The sequence below is a fragment of the Aythya ferina genome, assembly GCF_964211825.1.
Source record: "Aythya ferina genome assembly, chromosome: 2".
NCBI classification, from domain to species: domain Eukaryota; kingdom Metazoa; phylum Chordata; class Aves; order Anseriformes; family Anatidae; genus Aythya; species Aythya ferina.
In genome coordinates this window covers 82,619,700-82,638,180 of record NC_140297.1, presented here as the reverse complement: position 1 = coordinate 82,638,180, position 18,481 = coordinate 82,619,700, and the positions used below count along the sequence as shown (strand labels likewise).

General features: G+C 35.1%; 1 protein-coding gene across 3 annotated transcripts in view; it reads right to left on the bottom strand.

The window, feature by feature from the left end:
• The window catches only part of EXOC2 (exocyst complex component 2), a 153,811-nt gene that overhangs the window by 69,024 nt on the left and 66,306 nt on the right, over positions 1-18,481 (bottom strand). For all 3 annotated transcript variants that reach the window (XM_084509813.1, XM_084509814.1, XM_084509815.1), the window contains exons 7-11: positions 16,821-16,901; positions 12,790-12,935; positions 12,605-12,686; positions 11,992-12,094; positions 8,735-8,853 (exon numbers count right to left, since the gene is read on the bottom strand). In XM_084509813.1, the coding sequence (XP_084365939.1) occupies positions 8,735-8,853; positions 11,992-12,094; positions 12,605-12,686; positions 12,790-12,935; positions 16,821-16,901 (531 nt within the window). The remainder of the gene's footprint in view (positions 1-8,734; positions 8,854-11,991; positions 12,095-12,604; positions 12,687-12,789; positions 12,936-16,820; positions 16,902-18,481) is intronic.

The following is an 18,481-nucleotide window of genomic DNA, read 5'->3' as shown; positions in this document are numbered from 1 at the left end:
GACAGTGCCAATTAAACCTCAGAATTAAGAAAAACAGACACACTTACCAAAACATCTTAATGTGAATTAGTTCAATTAAAGCCATTTGCCTGAGGTAGCTGAAAAGCTAAAAATTCTGTATTGCTGATGATATACTAACCCCACGTCGTCCAAATGGTTTATATATTCACCAGTAACAGAAAACACGTAAAGAATACTCTCTTGTTCCACCAGAAAAACCACATCATCAGTTTGCAGCCATACCAGGAAAAGAAAGTTTAACATGAACTAATTTCTTAATTGGTTGTCTAGCATTACAAGCAAGTATAACACAGCAGCAGGGAACTACAACAGCACATATACCCTCAGGACTAATAAACATCTGGATTACATTAGCAATGCTGATCTTGCTTGCAGCCGACCAGAAGATAGCGCTTGAAGACTGCATACTAATGCATATATCTTGTGTTTAAAAAAAAAAGAGAAAAAAAAAGAAAAGAAAAAAAAGAAAGAAAAAAAAAGGAGTAAACTTAACAAACAATTTTTCTCCCGTCCCAATTCATTCCCTCCCTGGAGCCATGAGCTTAATTTTAGCAGCATAATGTAATACAATGAATTAATATTAGTATGAACTGTAGACAATAATATTTATAAAACTAAATAAACTACCAAAATAATAATTTACTGCTTATTCATTATCTGATTTTATACTATTTCTACATTCTTAGATCCTGAATATCACATAGCAAAAATCTCAATTTTTTAAGAAATTAACTTTCTACCTTGCTAACAGTTTTTTAGATATTGTATAAGCAAACGGTACGAAAAATAGATTCCTGGCAGACATCCGTTTTTTAACAAACATACTGCATCTTTGAAGTCACACAAATATTTTTTTCCCCCAAAATACAGCATTTACATGGAACATATCTGTCAGTGACTACAGTGCCAAGTGTATATTTAACCAAGGAAACACAGGAAAAATAAATGTACTACATTCTCCACTTCTACCTCGTCATGACAAGTAAGTACAAGAAGTATAATTAAATCCTTCTTACATTTACAACTGTGAAATCATGAGATCAAACAAGTTTTGAGGACCTTAATAATTGCTTTAATTTTTTCTTTTTAAAATATTTTATTGGGTTTCAACTTTTTGCACATATATTTTAAAGGTATGCAGAAAAAAACTGAGGTTATTCAGATACCGTGTGAAATACAAACAATGCAGTGTCTTTTTTTGCAGACCTCCCTGTCCTAGTGAAGTAAGATATCACCAGAATAAGGATTTTAATAAAATACAATACAAGCACGCTGCTTTTTGAGGTCATTTACTTTATTTGGGTTTTCACTTTTCTCCAAATTTATCAGCACTAGAGTTGCTATAGGGTACGTATATGCCTATAGTATTTATGGCTGATGTACATACACTTTGACTCCAGCTTTTGTGCACATCATTGTCTGCATGCTCGTGGCACGTAGCACGTTGCAGCCCCAGTGTAAAAGATGACTAGCGTGAAATTTGCCTAAAATACGATTTTTCCATGATCAACGATTTAAGCTTTTAAAAGCAGCTCGACGTTTGTATTTCAAACCCATTACAAAACCGAGTGCAAGACCCATCCTTTGCGCCACAGCCCTGCTTGCTGTGTCCCCCTGCCTCCTAGCGGAGTGAGGCTCCTGGCGGGCGTCAGGCCCACCTCACCTCCCGGCTGCCACCAGGCCTCGGCCGCAGCTCTGTCAGCCTGTCTCAGCGTTAATGTCCCGCTGAAGCTTTATAAAAGGCTTTTTGCAAAAGATACCGAGTGACCTGAGGATAACGCAGGCCTAGTGTTTTTTGCAGCGACAAAGAAAAATGTTTACAAGTGGCCAGCCTCGGGCTGAGTAGTTTTTCAGTGTGATCCCCCATGGCAAGTCAAACGCCAGTCATTACACAGACTAAATGCACAACCAGGGCATGTATATGAGCATGAGGGGGAAAGAAAACGACTGTACAGATGTGCAACCAGGTGAATACAGTCACTGTATTCTTTCATCCATTATGTATCTCGCAGCGAATTTTCTCACAGGCTACAATGGCGAGGGAGCGCTGATCTATAGCCTCCGGACGCTCTGAAGGGCGGCAGACTTCCTTACCACCCTTAAACACCTTTGAACATTTTTTCCTGCGCACAGCGGGCCCTTGTCCTGTGCTACAGCCTGACCACCCACTGTTGCTTGTTGACCAAACACACGGTGCCTGGAGCCTGCACTGACACGACCAGGATAAGATTCCTTTCAAGGACGCCGCAGAGAGAATTTCAATTTGTCTGGGCAAAAAAAAAAAAAAATTAAAAAAAAAATAGGCAAGCAGAAGAAATTACCTAAAAATTAACCTGCTCAGCAAATGAATGATTGCATTTTATTCTTTTGCTTGAGTACTCTTTTTGTTCTAACTTTACATAAACATTTATTTGGAATCTGACAGGTTTAAAAGATCAACATGAAAATGGGTTGTATTTCTAGCAAAGAGATGAGTGCTAAAGATTAAAATTGCTGCACTTTAGGGAAAGCACATTTTCTGAATACATTTTCAAATGTACTCCCCCCTCACCCCTCCTAACTTAAGGTCAGTCTTTGTTATCCTAAATGTATAATGAAATGATTTCTTTGGTTTACCACAAAAAAGGCAATTGGGCCTACTCTTATTTTGAGTGGTGTTCTAAGTATTTCACATCACAATCTACGGGTAAGCCTTACTGTCAGTTCTGCAGGCCAAAAAACACTGAAGCAAAAGCCAAATACTCCAAGTTCGGCACATAAACAAAAATGATGTCATTTTACTAGCGTGAGCTCCAGCGGACACTGAGATCTTCAGCAACTTTGAGATCAGTCCACTTCCACTAAGTATCCTGCATAGTGATTTAAAAGACTCAGGAAGACACTGAGGTAAAATTCAAGCCACAAAGAGTTTCTTTTATCTTCAGTAATACCGGTCCTTCTCAGTTTTGATTTTATACTACCTGTGCCTCTTTTTAATCACGGTATTTACTGTCTGTGGGATGGATTCTTATGTAAAATTTTATTTTTATTCAAACAATGCCCCCTCCATTTCCCAACAAAAGTCTAAACATCAGCAAAGTTACAGATACAGGTGGTTAAAGGAAAACAAATCCAGCGTCAAATTTTGTACTGATTAATTTTTTTTTTCAATTAATAACCCATTAAGGGTTTGCTTGACGACTGCTGTCAAGAGAGTATTTCTGCTACGGACAGGGGATGTGGTTTAGACGTGAAATGGTTCCCAGCTGTAAGAAGTCTTCTTCCAGATGTACAGTAAGCAAAGGCAATGGAAGAGAACCAGCTGCTAGGATAACAAATTGAAAAGGCCCTTTTGACACAAGCCTTGCTGGCCTGTCTGATCTAACAAAGATAGATCATTCATTGCAAGGTGAACAGAATCTCAGTGTGGCACAGAAGACAGACCAATGTGGTCTAAGTAACCGTCTCTCTCCTTCATGCTATACACAGCTGCTGTTAATCTAGCACAAAAATTTTTTTATTTTTTTTTTAAATGATATCTGCACCATATTCTGAGTGCTGCAAAGACTATTTTTTTAGCAGTTTGAACTGCTGAAACTGACTGAACTAGTATACTTGTGTATTGAGAACTGTCTCCATCTTGGGAACGTTAAGAGGCTGTATATTTTGCAGCCAGAAGGGTTGCAGAAAGATCACACCACCACTTCATTAGTGTTTCCATTTACAATTTCAATTTCTAGAAGGTATTAACAGATAGCTTATTTGCACTAATATTACTTATATCTCAAAAAGGCCTGTTAGAAGATGTTTAGTCACTTTTAAGATAACTTGATTAAAGTCCCTATGCATCTTAGCTCATAGCATCATGAAAACTGCCTAGCAAATTCAAAGTCTAAGCAATAACCACTGGCCACACAGAAAATAGTCTTAATCTCCATAGCTTCTTTCCCCAATAGTTACATTGCTTAATTCGTTTTGGCTACCTGCCCAGTGCCACAGGCAAATTTTAAACTAAACCTCATTTATTTACATTTATTTTCATGTCATTTTACGTCACTATATCCCCCATGTTTCCTGTACTCCAAGTCTGGGAAGCAGAAACCATACTTAAAAATCTAAAATTATGTCCTAATAGTAGGGGAATTATCAAGTAAAGTTAAAAAATACAAATATTTAAAAGTTTTAGTTGAAGGAAACAGCATAGCATCCAGAAAGCAGGTCCAAAAGCCTCCAGACTTCTTCAAATTCTAAGTTCAAAGTTCAGAAGAATCAACTCAGACTAGCCAATACAAGGCACAAAATACCAGCACAATGAAGTTTGTCATTCAGGTATTGTTTACGAAACATTTTAGAAATACTACTTTGACTGAGCATAGTGCTTTTCTATGTTAAATTTTATATTCATAGTAATCAAAAATATTTTTCCTGTCCTAGTCTCACACATTTCTATCTCCCTAACATGTATCTACATACTAAATAACAGCAGCAAACTAGCTTTACCTACTTTAGGTCCTTCCAGTGGGCAGCAATAGCATTTTGCAGTCAGAGCTATAAATAGAATCTATTGGTGCTTCAGGAAATTACTTCATGACCATAAAAAAATAAGTTTCAAAAACAATAAAAGAGCACAAAAGTGTCTATTCCATTAGTAAAAGACAGATATTAAATATAGAACAAAAAGTTAATAAATCTGTTTATTTCCAAGCATCACAACATTGTAGAGGTAGAGCACAAGGCAGCTGCAGATGGGTCCCGTGTCCATAGGGGCATCTTTTATGAAAGACTCTGAGTATCAGAGAAGTGGGAGGATGGCTTTATGAAAGGACACTACCATTCAAGTTTTCTGATCTGAGCATCCCCTGTACTGCCTAATGCTTCCATGATGGCTTTGACTATGCTGTTGAGTCTCTCTCTCTGTCCTGGCTTCTCATATGTCTGAGCAGAAGAAATTTTAATCTGCTGTCATAGATGCATATTCGCTCTTTCCTTTCAACTTATGGGCTTGGATCTCAACAGTTTCTCATCTTCTGTCCTAGGTTAAAGGCTGGACTAGATGATCTTAGAGGTCTTTTCCTACCTAAATGATTCTAGGACTCTATGATTCTGCCTGTATTATTTACCTCACAAATGAGAAGGTCAGTTATGGTTATACAGCGTAAGAGAGCTAGGATGAAAGCAAAGTTGTGAAAGTAACAACTGCCATATCGGAGTATGTAAAGAAGTCCACATAACTTGAGACTAATCAGCAAACCAGTAGGGTTTAAGACTGAGAGGAAATGGTATGTTAATACACATACATAGATATTCCTCAAGGGAAATTAAATTCTCTCCAAAATGCTAGCACTGCCATAAAGGAGTTTGTACACAGGACTTTATAAAATTCAAATCCTACTTGCACCCTTTGAAATGAACACAACCAAATAGCTAATGATAAGATTGCTGTATGCTTTACAATTAATAATTGCCTATTTAAATCAGAGAAGACATCTGATTGAATAATTCGCTGTTGGTAGTTAACTGTCTTTAAGACACACTGCCAAATCATCTGCCAAAGTTTAGTACAGCCTGACACACCTTTCAATTTTTGGAAATAATATTAATACAAGCAGGATTAACTGAAAACAGATAGTACTTGAAACACAAAGAACTTCTGCTAACCACAGAAACACAGACCAAGAGCGAACTCCAAGACTATTACAGCACTGTAAATTTGCCACATATTTCAAGCTCCATCAGAGTTTGTACTATACTGTGATATTCTGCAGTTCTTTGGACATACAACTGCAGAGTATTTTTACAAAAAGGAGCTAATCTCTAATAATAGTAAAGCACTGAGGCTATTCTATTCTTGTTTTACTTTACATATGGAAGTGCTGCTGAGTGTGAAGGATTCACACTTAGATATAAAAATAAAATATATGTGTATGAAAATATATCTCTAATTTGTGGTTTTGTGATAGCACTTTCAATCACCTCTGCATGTACATTAGTTAACTACACTCTTCAAATATGCTTCAGATAGTCTTGAAAGTACAGCCACTTACAATGTTAACCTTCTCTTCCCAAATGCATCATGGCCCCACAAACAAATTACATGTATTTGAGGATGCTTGGTTTTTGACAATTAGCTACAAACCTTCTGAGCAGGAATGTCAGTAGAGTTTTTACCAAAAACTTTTCCAGATAAGAAAAGCAAAGTTTTTTTTGGTCTAATTCCAAATCCATTTCACATAGTAAAAAAATGGATCACGTTTAACAACTCAGAGCTCTAATGTGCTTTGAAAACTACTAAATCATCAGCAAAATACTTTTGCACAAACTCAGTTGAAAGTTGAAAAATACGTGCACAAATGCATAAATAGATACAATCTGCTATAAAGATTTAAGTTAACTACACTCAAGTGTTTTGAGTCAGTCAGTTTGAAGCCACAGATTCACGGTCTGCAGAAAAACGGCTAATAATTGCCAGAAACTGTTGGTATATTCAAGGTGGAATTGTAATCTCTGTTTGCATAATCTAGCATATGCCATCTGCTAGAAACAATACATATTATCTCTGTTAAAAAGAGAAACCTAGAAAAACATCTAATGCACTTTCAAGAGACTATCAGCATTATGACCTACCTCTTCCTCCAAACATTTGATACGCAAAATCTTTTCTGGAAGAATGTTTCAAACTCCAGTTTGAAAATTTATTACTATTCTCTCTTAAAAATACCCTCTGAAACTATGAACATAGAAACAACATTTCTGACTTCAGGTTGATTTGATTTCTCAAAATCATGCGTAACTAATTTGATATCTGAGTGAAAAAGCACACTTTTCCTGTCAGAAAAGCATACATCAAAGAAAGTATATTAAAATAAATTCCATGTCTCTGATCACAATCAGCACTGTTCTGCTTGGCAGTTAATACCAATTCTGAGTTTTCTCTTTGCCTTCTCCCATCTGGTGTATGCTAAAATTAAAGATGTATGGAAATGAGAAACTAAGTTTAGCAACTTTTGCCCAACTAGATACTAAATGGGGAATTCCATCAACCAGGATCAATACTTGAGTATTTTACAGACTGTGCAAAAATTGTATCAACAAGGACCATATAAAAGAAAAAAGAAAGCTATTTAAATTAGATTGGCTCTTTTTAATGGAAGTCATAATATATCACCACTTTTTTCATGCAAATATTAACCATTCATACATGCATTTACTGGGCAGTCAAGTTATGTAAATTCCTCCTTCTGTCAGCCAAACAAAGCTGTTAACATAAAAAGTCCCTTTGATATTAAGGCTGAGGTAAGCAGAATCGTTGCAAGAAAAACATCACATTGGTTGAGATTTTCAAGACAAGCCAAGGAATTTAGGCTCATTTTCAATATTTTACTGGAGCACGCATATCAAAATTATACAGACCAGTACAACAAAAAACTCTCAAGTATTTAATGTCTTTATGATCCTATTTTTCTTGCTGAGAAGCTGAGAGATGGCATTTTGCAGTGGAAAAGGGAAAAAGAAAGCTTAGAATCATTAATGGCAGCCGTTTTTTTCAAGCTGGTGTCGCCCTTTACAGGTGTGTTGCAAGGTAGGGTATCTCAGGTTTCTGGGGAGGACAGGAGATGGGGAGGTTATGGAAATGTTCTGAATTTTGACCAAGAGGCCAAGAAACCAACCTGGCATTCCAACTCATCCCATAGCACTCAATAAAGTGTTGTAGAACAAAGATGGTCTGTGCATGCTTACAGCTAAAACATACTGTCATATGTGAAGCACCATGTGAACCCTACACCTGTTGTCGCAACCTCTGCTAAAGAAGAAAATTTAAGCATTCTGTGGCAACTTCACAGCACTTATCTGCAGCAGCTTTTACTCAGTAAAATTCTTGTGCCTTCTCATAAGAAAACACCTTACTTGGTTTGGGATACACACACAGCAACACTGAACATGGGTGTTACCCAGAAGCCAAGAGAAGTTAGGTTCCAATATATCTACTCATTTCAGAAATAGCAGCAATCCTGCTAAGACTCCTTGAGAAACAAGACACTACTTGTCAGTTTCTAATACAGTTTTCAGATTTTACTAGAAATGACAGGCCAATAGCTTTCCACCTATGCCCTTTTGAAAATACGTTGATGCGATAGATTATGTTTACCAGTAGCTAAGTTGCTGCTACACCTGAAAGCAATACCTATGAGGGTGCATTTCTTCAGGGAGTAATACTGGCAAAAACATACAGAACACAAATAAGTATTTGTATAGTTCTTAATACAACATGGACAAATGGGATATTTAGCCAGTCTCACAGGTCTGTGCATCATTCACTGCATATCAAGAAATTACAATTTATTCCACTATACCCTTATGTCCTGCATATTCATACACTACCAGCATACCCTGTGAAATGAAATCGAAATAGACTCAAACAATCTAAATTTAATGTGGCCTCCGAGACATATTTCTAGAGGACAGTAAACTTGAGATATATGATTGAAATTCAATGCTTTTCCCATGTAAAGAGCTTAAAAGTTCTAAGTTAAACAAAAATAAAATTCCAATTGCTGTTTTGTTTTCATAAGAATAAAGAAAACAATACATTTCAGTATTCAATGCTGTAAAAAACTACCAAAATTAAATGGAGAAAAGTATCATTTTTACACTAAATCTTGTCAAATAAAAGGCAATGCCAAATTCCTAAGTGTCAAACATATATATGTATATACAACAAAAAATATATCCTTGCCTTTTTGTTCTTTAACATAGTTCTCCTTGCAGTTGTGCATGAGCTTTAGAATCCACTGATGTTGAGCACCAATGCACTGCCAAGCAGGGTCCCCAGGCGCATGAAGATCAGAAAGATATCTGTAAAACCCAGTCCAAAAATCACAGTTCTGACTTGACACACTGAAGGCCTCATTAAAACAGACCAAAGATGTACCACAAAATATATATATATATTAAAATCATTTTAAAAATTCAAGAAGAATAGTTAAGATACCCTCATACCCAATGCAAACACAAACTTTGCATTCTTCCTTCCTAATTTACTGAAGCAAAAGTCAGTTTAAAAAAAAGTGTAATAATAAACAAAAAACACACATATATCACATATATATAACACATTAACATTTATTTTCTGTTTAGCCTCTAGAAACGTACCCTGGAAATCAAGCACTTTATTTGCCAAAATTGCAAATAGTACTTCATGTTTTACATGAAATCTGTGATGGCATATCAAGCACATGAAATATGATATTTTTCTTCCCACTTTAAAAGTCCCAATCGTGTCATCATGCAACTGTAACAGGCAAATGCAGATGGAATTAATTTTTAGTGGTTCATTAATTTTAGCACAGGCATGCACAAGTGAATGTAAACTAAGCTCCTGTTTTGTTTCTTTTTGCTTGTTTTTATTTGTTTTGCATTAGGATGCGCACACAGTTCTTAAAATTTAATTTATATGTATATATTTATTATTCCATCTATACATAGGGTAATGAAAAAAATGAACAGATTGCCCTGAGAGGTGGTGGAGTCTCCCTTCTTGGAGATTTTCAAAAAAGGAGGTGGTCCTGGGCATCCTGCTCCTTGTAGTCCCACTTGAGCAGGAGGGTTGGACCAGGTGACCTCCAGAGGTCCCTTCCCACCTCAACCCTTCTATGATTCTCTGAGTGGGGCTTTCAATTAGTGAAAGTAAAAAAAAACATGTCTTTGGGGAGAAAGGAGTATTGGAAGCCAACTGCTGTGATTCCTAAGAGAACAAAAAAGCATAGTCTAATGTACAGGATTCATGACTACATGACAATGGTACTCTCAAAAGAAAATTTTCATAAAGCAGTAGCTTCTCTACTATTTAACGTGCTCCATTATGCTCTTTGTTTAGAGACATGGGACAAATTCAAAAATTCAAGGTGTTCAAGATGAAGTATGCTGATTTATTATCTTAAGATGTACAGGGAGGGCATGTCCAAGTCTTTCACAAAAGCTATTTTACTACAGTATGCCTAATGCTAGTTAGGACTGCATTGCTAAATTCTGTCTTCCTTGAGAACTGTCTGCAGTACACGAACAAGCAAAAACTGTCAAAGTAGGATTGGTGGGATGGATGAGAACATTACACAACCAACCATTTTGACAGGGTGATATTTATAAATTATGAGCTCAAGTTTTACCTCAGCATTCAGGGGACTTTTAGTATTTGTTTAGACACAAAATTGAAAAAAAATTAATACTGCTGGTCTTGAAAAAAATACGCCCCCTTGCCTGTTAAGTGATATGGTAAAGTTTCTGAGCAGTATAAATTATTATCAGTGTAAAGAATGTAATAAAATAAGGGGAAAATGTGAATTTGGGAAAATATGAATTGAAGCTTAATTATAAAGACTGAATACATACATTAAATATCTGAGTGGGGAGAGTATGGTATTTCAAATCCTGCTCTGTCTTAGACATTGGAGACATACAAAACAAACATATCAAGGAAGATAAAAAACTCTTAAAAGTAGCAGTTCCTATGCAAATCATTTTACAGTTAGGATTTTATTAATTTCCACTTAACTGAAGTGCTCTGAAGAAAGCTTTCTTTGCACCTCTCCTCCAGGAATTTTACACTAGTATTAACCACATCAGCATACCTAGACTAGTGAAATTCATTTAATGGATTTGTATGTCGGACTTTTGTTAATTCTTTATCACAAAATTATTCCAGATTTGTGCAATCCTGCTCTCCTTCATGATACTATTCTACATGTGGAATACATCTGTCACTTACATTAACAGTCTGTTTTAATGTAGAAAGGGATAATCTTAGGGATTCAACCTACCTCAAGGTAAGGGGTTAGAAAAAAAAAAAAGCAACAAAAAATGAACAACCACCACCACAATCAAACACCCACAAAAATGCAAACATATACAACTCCGATTCTTCCGAGGAATCTTTAGAAGAGTTCATAAGACTTGGCCTAGATAAAGAAGTTCTTCTTTAAGGTTTTCAAGATTGAAATAGAAAGAAGGAAATAGCAATGTCTTCTTCAAGAGACATGCTTAACTACTCACCTTAAAATGAAATCTTAGTAAATATGCAATATTTACATGGCATCCAGAAGAATGAGAAGCACTCTACATAATTGTACATTCTTCACATAAACTAACATAAATTAAATGGACCTAAGACTCCAAGGCTGTAGTTTGTCCTGTGCAACTTGGTCTGGTGAGCATACAAAACATCAAAGACCTCACACAGGTGTCAGAGTTTTTAGAATGTCCCACACAGACCATTTGGTCTACATCTTTAAAGATAACTGAAAAAAGCACTAAGTACATTAAGAAACACTAGGAGTCCTACTAACATCTGAGACTCAAAAGCCTTCAAAGTAAAGCTGTCATACGTTTCAGAGCACTCTCAAGTCTGGCTCCAAAGAATATAAAAAGCAGGCTCAGGTCTATGGTATAAGAAGGTCCAACCAACTCATGTTAGTATTCCTTCAACAGGCTTTGACATAAGCCTCAGTAATGACAGAAAACAGAGGAATTCCAATGAAAACCGGGAATCTGGTATATGTTCATTAAATGTAAAGGAAATTATTATTTAGAATGAATAGTAAAATAGCCAAAACCAAATTTAAACAAAAGTCTGGATTAAAACCTTTCTACTATCTGAATCAAGATGATTCCATTTCAACACCAAGTCAAGCCGAAATAAATGACAAGTTCATGAGCAATCTGTAAATGATCATTTCAGATGTAACTTGCAATATCATGGTTTAGAGGAAGCAACAACTTTAAACGTAACAAAGACTTTTAAAAATGATATTCAAACCACTCAATAAATAATCAAGTACCAATGTAATGCTATTATTTATATATTCACAAAGCTGCCACTTGCAGTTTTCCAATCAGTATATAAACTACCATAAAAATAGTCACTCTCCTATTCAGGAAACAGTTTAAAATACAAATCTAACACCATATGTTTGAAAAAGACAGTAATCAAATGATTACCTTATATAACGTTTCTGATCATGCAATGTTGATGGAGTTTCAAGGAGTTTATCTAACAGAAGTTCTCTTAAAGCTTCAATTCTGGTTTCAACTTCAGCATAATCTACGAGTGGGGAGAGGAAATAAATCCAGTGTGTGTCTTCAGCAGTACTATGAACTTAAAATCACATTATTTTTCTAGGACATCAATCACTTCTGAACTTATTATGGAAATCAGTTATTCATTTTATAACAAGCACCTGAAAATTTCATACACAACAGTGCGACAAAAAAGATTGGACTCTGAAATCTTTCCAATAATATACCATCCAGAAATAGCCAAAGCCATATTTTTAGTTACCATAACTGTTTTTTAAAAATGTCCATTAATACCTGGTCTTAATAAATAAATGAAACGCGCTGTGATTTCACATTTTGAAGAATATACCTTTCTTAAAAATCTTGCCACACATATTGCTTACAGTAATTGTTTCTACAAATCTGTAATTTTTATGGATTAAAATCCACATAAACCTCTTTAAAATACTGTATGTTTTTTAGCCTTTAAGTTAAAAAAAAAAAAAACACAACAGGAAAAAAAATAAATAGAAGCTAATAATAGAATACATCTTACATTTTTTGAATACTTGAACCTCTGTCTTTCCAAAGAGTGACTTGGCTTTTTCGTAGTCATTAATAACCACATCATAATCACCCTTAAAAACAACAACAACAAAACAACAATAAACATTTTTATTTCTGAAGAAAATGGAACTGAGTAATTTCAGCAAAAAGAAAAGTATTTTTAAAGAATTATACCTTCTGGATATTTCTTTCAATATTCAAAGGAAGGTTGAAAAGAAATTTAAAACGTTGAAGAACATTAAGTGCATTTCTTGTTGAATCTGCTTTATCTTTACGGCCCAGCACCTCTTGGAATAAGGTATCTGCTGTGTTACTGGCTCCTATTTTAAAAAGGATAAATAAGAAAAAGTAGAGTAAGTAATCAGTTCAAACTGAATACAAATTTTCCTCATTTTAATGAATGGCATGGTCATCCAAATTTGTTAGAGCAAATGAGTAATTATTGCTAAGTTTTTATTCAGTTTTTGTTCAACAGTTTTAACATTTTACAACTGATGAAATACTATTTCAAAGTGAACCACTCAGCATTTTAATGTGGTAAGACCCCTGTGCAATTAAAACAATCACTATTTCCTATTTCAAATGCTTAACTTCGCTGCAGATATTTTATAGTTTGCTTTGGCTCCAAATCTACATTTTACAACTAAATTATGCATCTCAGGATATAGAGAAAGTCATAGAAGGTTTTCTCTTTTAGAAAAGTATAATTTCATTATGTTAATTAAGGTCACAGCTTCAAGAGCTATCAGTGAAACAACTTTTCTAACATTGCCAAATTCTGTCTTAAATATGAATAATAATGTCTGGTATTTAAATGAGTCACTTTTAAAACTACTGATGAGTAAATCATAGACAGTGGCATGACTGAAAATCTAACTAGCTGGTCATTGTAACAGAACAAATATAAATTGTCTTCATATTGCATTAAAACTCTGGCTTCTTTGCATACAGGATCAAGCCTTGGTTAACAATTTCAAGCAATTACATTTCTCCATTAACTGTGAATACATAAATCCTTAGAATCCTTCCTATTCAGAGTAAAAATAGCATTCTATTTTGTGCTAAAGTTTCTTCATATTTTCCTGAGAGAATAACAGAATTCCATTTATATTTTCACGTGAATATTTGCATTTTTCAACTCGTGACTTATTTTTAATTAACCAAAAAAAAAAAAAAAAAAAAGAGTCAAAATAGTGGAACTGTTTTAGCCTTTTTGATCGTTGCGTGTAGGAGTTTCTACATTATCTGGTCTAGTGACTATACTTTAAGCAAAGATGAAAAAAATTACATCAGTCTCGCTGGGTGGCTTGCATGCCATTTTCTCTAGTCAACACTGTGGGTGGCCTGCTCATGTTAAAAGTAGTCTTTGTAAAATAATTGTTATATCTAAATAATGTTTAAACTTTGCTGAATTTTTGAAGCCCTGATGTAAAAAAATGTTTTGTCAGGATAGCTATTTGTACTACATACTATTTAGCGTAAAATACTTTAATCCATTAAGGAGAAATACACAATGAAAGCAGCTAGCTGGACATTTAAATACAGATCACTGATAAAGTTTGATTTTCTTTCCTCTTGAGGTTATAATAAATGCCAGTGTTGTAAATTCTTTGAGTAAATTAGTTTGTTTTGTTTGAATTCATATATTTCTGGTCCATTCTGTTAACAGCCAAGAAGGAACATACTATATTTGGGAAGTTATATTCACACAGCATTTTTTTTAATTCAATGCAAGTGTTTTTAAAAGGTAATTGGCAACTGCAGGAATTGCACAAAGATAGGTTTTAGTTTAAAACTACATCTTTTTATAATTCACTGTGAAGTCCTCAAATTAAGTAAATTATTTTACATTTTTCTATGGATACATTTTCTGTTTTGCTTAGAAAATTAAACATGTCAAATGATTGAAGTGCCTTGATCACATTCAATACTTTGTTCAGAACAGGTTTTTCTTTTTAGACTTAAAAACCATTGTAAAATTTCTTCCTTTCTCTTGCCTCCCCAAATCCTGTTATTAATCTCTCTCTTGATTAGTAATGAATAATCTAAACCTAAATAATAAAATTAATGAATAAAGATTCAGGTCCTATATAGCCTGACAATGATTAAAAATAGTTAAAAGTAGATGATTCATCTACTGTGTGCAAATTTTTTTTACCTAAAAAAAACCAAACCTCTAGTTACTCAACAGTTGTCTTTCATAGAGCCTGACAAAAACACTACAAAATAGAATTTGATTGGCCTCCTTTAAGAAGCATTTTTTTGTGAAATTTGTTTCAGCAATATGCCTTTATAAACATATATTTAATAGCTTATTTAACAATTAAACTTAATCTATTAAAAACTCTGAACACTACGATTCCACCTATAACAACAGATTCTACTTTTACCATCCTATGATATTTCAATGCAATAATTTTTCGCACTCTCTTAATATGTTCATCTGCTGTTGTAAACACCGTTTGTCTCAGGTGTTTGCATCAAGCTCACATCAATTCTCTCTCAAGATATGCACCTACTGTCTATAAAATGTGAAATCCAAATGAAGATTTGAAGTCATTTTTGAAGGCAGACCCTGTAACTCACGGATTACGGAAGTACTTGAAAGCCTATTCTTTGCAGAGTAATAACTAAGGACACTTTTGAATGGTCAGACAAGAAACAAACCTTTGATCCTAAACTACTTTGCATAATATTATTTACTCTTTTTAAATCCTTGTATTCCTACCCCCCTGCCTCCCACCCATCATGACTTGCAAAGTATCAGGAGGAAAAGCAGCCAATTCTTTTCACAGCAGAGCCAAACTTAATATACTCTGAAGTGGCTGGCACAAGTTCCTCTACAGATCCAGTTTGAAAAATAATGTCTGCATTATCTGCATACAGATTTCAGCTGCCACTTAGCAAGTGAAAAAATGCTTATATACTACAGTTGGGTTTGTCTCGTATTAAAGCATGGAAGAAAATATTATGAACCTCAAAATTTGATGGCTTATGCTTTTCATGTTAAAATCTGTCACATAATTTTGTCAAAGGGAAAGTGCTGTCTGCAGGATCTGTGCTAAGTGTGTGACATGTCATAAACACAGAACACTTGGAATAGCATTGGCAATTCCAGCAAATGTTTTTTTCTCCTACCCTATATGTATCAGATATTTGGCACACAAGCCATTCAAGACTGCACACTATATTTTGCACGCACACATTGTCTTGTTTATAGCATGTGTCTGCATGCACATGAGGGCTTTTTTTTTCATTCCAGTCAAGAAGATAGGGCAATAATTATGTTCAAACCACATCTTTATTTTGAGCGTGAATGTATGTCTACAGAAAAAAAAAGCTAAAATTGTGCAGGAAAAAAAAAACAAAAACAAAACTGCTTTATTTGTGCTCCATACAAAAGCACACATACAGTCACCGCTTTCTTCATGCAAGAGAACAAAAACAGTGAACTTCCATGTCACTTTCTTGATTTCATAAAACACACTCAGACTTTCCAGCACTGAGTCAGCTATCTGCATGTCATTCCTGCTTATTGATACAGCACTAAGGGAAACATCCCTTCCTCTGTGAAAAAAATCACAATGAAACAAAGTAAAATTATCTTGGCAGAAGTCCCAGAATTAAAAAAGTAACTTTTTGATCTGCTGAAACGCATACCAAACTGCACTGAATTCAAGCCACCTCTCTCAATGCAATCGTACAGCTAATAGAGAAACAGAGAAAAGAAAGTACCAAGAGTTTTTCAAAGTTTCTAAAAATAATGCTCATTTTAAGTAGTTCAAGTGATAACACATCAAGTGAGAAAGATTCTGTTAGTAACCTTGTTACTGCAAACAATTTGTATTTTTAGCCCTCAAAACATCTTACAATCCTGGTACTTAGCTTTGCTCGTTCTTGTACATCTCCATCGCATCTCCTGTTTTCTTTGTATGCTCAAAATTGAGATATCACCAAAATTAGCTTAATGTTACAGACATCCTTTATTTTGATACTTATTCTCTTTGTTATCACAAACACCGCTGATGGTCATGACAGAAGCTGCTACTTCTTCAAGAAGCATACTAAGATCGTTGCCATCACACAGGAAGTGTCAAGAGAGTCCGTACTGTTTTCTACTTTCTACCATATTCCAAGGAATAAGTTAAAGCTTGTTAGAAAGCCCAAAGTCCATAAATAGGTGCTGCTGGAAGGACAAAACTTACTGTTCAGTACATTCTCCAGTTTTTGCGTCATGGATCCTTCTACTTTTTCCGTTCCATCCGCTTCCAGTTTTTGATGGATTGCTGGAATAAAGTGTCTAGTTAAAATGTAGAACATTTTAATAGGTGGGAATACGTTACATCAAAGTGACACTTTTAAACATTTTTAAAATTTAACATAAAGTGTTATTTTTCTTGTTAGACATTAAAAAATACAAACATGCTTCATGGCAGCAGAGTCTAGTGGAGGATAGGGCTTCGAGCCAGACACTGCAGAATTTTAACCATTTCTTTAACACAGACTTCCTGTATGTTCTTGAACAAGACATTAATGCTCAAGAAAAACAAAAACAAAACAAACAAAAATGTGAGGAAACTAATTGCAACTAGCTATGTTGTAATAAAATTATTAATTGTTCGGTATTTTGAAAAGTAAGCATCATTCAAGCACAAAATGATTTTGGTTTGCATGTCAAAACTTTTACACTTATCTCACTGAAATGGCATTGCCAATAATTAAAGGGTAGAAAAAGTCACAAGGAATCAGAGTGACCCTGATACCAAGTGCTAGGACCCCACCACATCCATTGTCTTTGTCCACAAAAATGCACTCTCAAAACACACAATTTAAATGTACCTTGTAGCAACACACTGCTTTAATTATTATACAAAAGCGTTGTAATGTTTTTGCTCAAGAGTACAGGAAAATGGAGAATGAGACGGGCTCGTTTTATTTTTTGAAGAAGCTATTTTTCCTCTTGCCCTAAAACATCCCCATCCCAGATTCCATGTGGTGTTACTAATGGATGTGGAAGTAGGTAGTATCAACACCAGCTTGCTGTCTTATTATACTTCCTTTCAGAGGAAGAGACGGATTTACCACCATGCTCTGACTATACTGTGGCACTCTGGAAATACAAGCAGTGAATGGACTGTAGATACTGCTTTCTTCTACTTCCCCTCTCATACACTGCCTTCCTTTCCTCTACCTCTGTTCAGTACAGCTGAAAAACAGAAAAACAGATTACTGTTTTTCTCTTTTTTTAAAGTTAGTATTCATATATGTATATATTCATGCAGCATACATAAAACAATTGCTTAAAAATATAATTTCCCTTTAAAAATTGTAATCTGTTAAACTACGTAAAATCACCTCTATCAAACAGCCATCAGTTCCTATTGGTTTAGATAAAATTAAGGCTTCTAAAAACCTCCTACTGCTTCCTGCTAGTTCTCAGTAGAGTGAACTGAAGCTAAGCAAGTCTTTAAAATGGTGACGCTGCTCACTGTTTCAAGAGAATTATGATATATTTTAGTACAGAACATAAAGGCAATTTTGGAAACGATCTCCCAATTGTCCCAACCTATCTTGCTTCAGTTTCCATGCTGGGGTCCATCAGGTGGATGCTTTGAAGATGAAACCCATCTAGAACAAGCACTCTATGCCTGATGTGCTCCAGCAGATACCTGGAATTCAATCCAAAGGGTGACCTCAAGTTTGTCTGAAATAGAAATCCAAACTGCCTAACTGCGTATGACATGCACATCAAGCTGTCCTTATCAACTGTTTTCCTCTACAGCTCCATCCCTACTTGCCTGTGCTTTGTAGACACAGACCAAGACAGCACATACATAAAGTACCCTCGGTAAGGCAACCCTGTGGC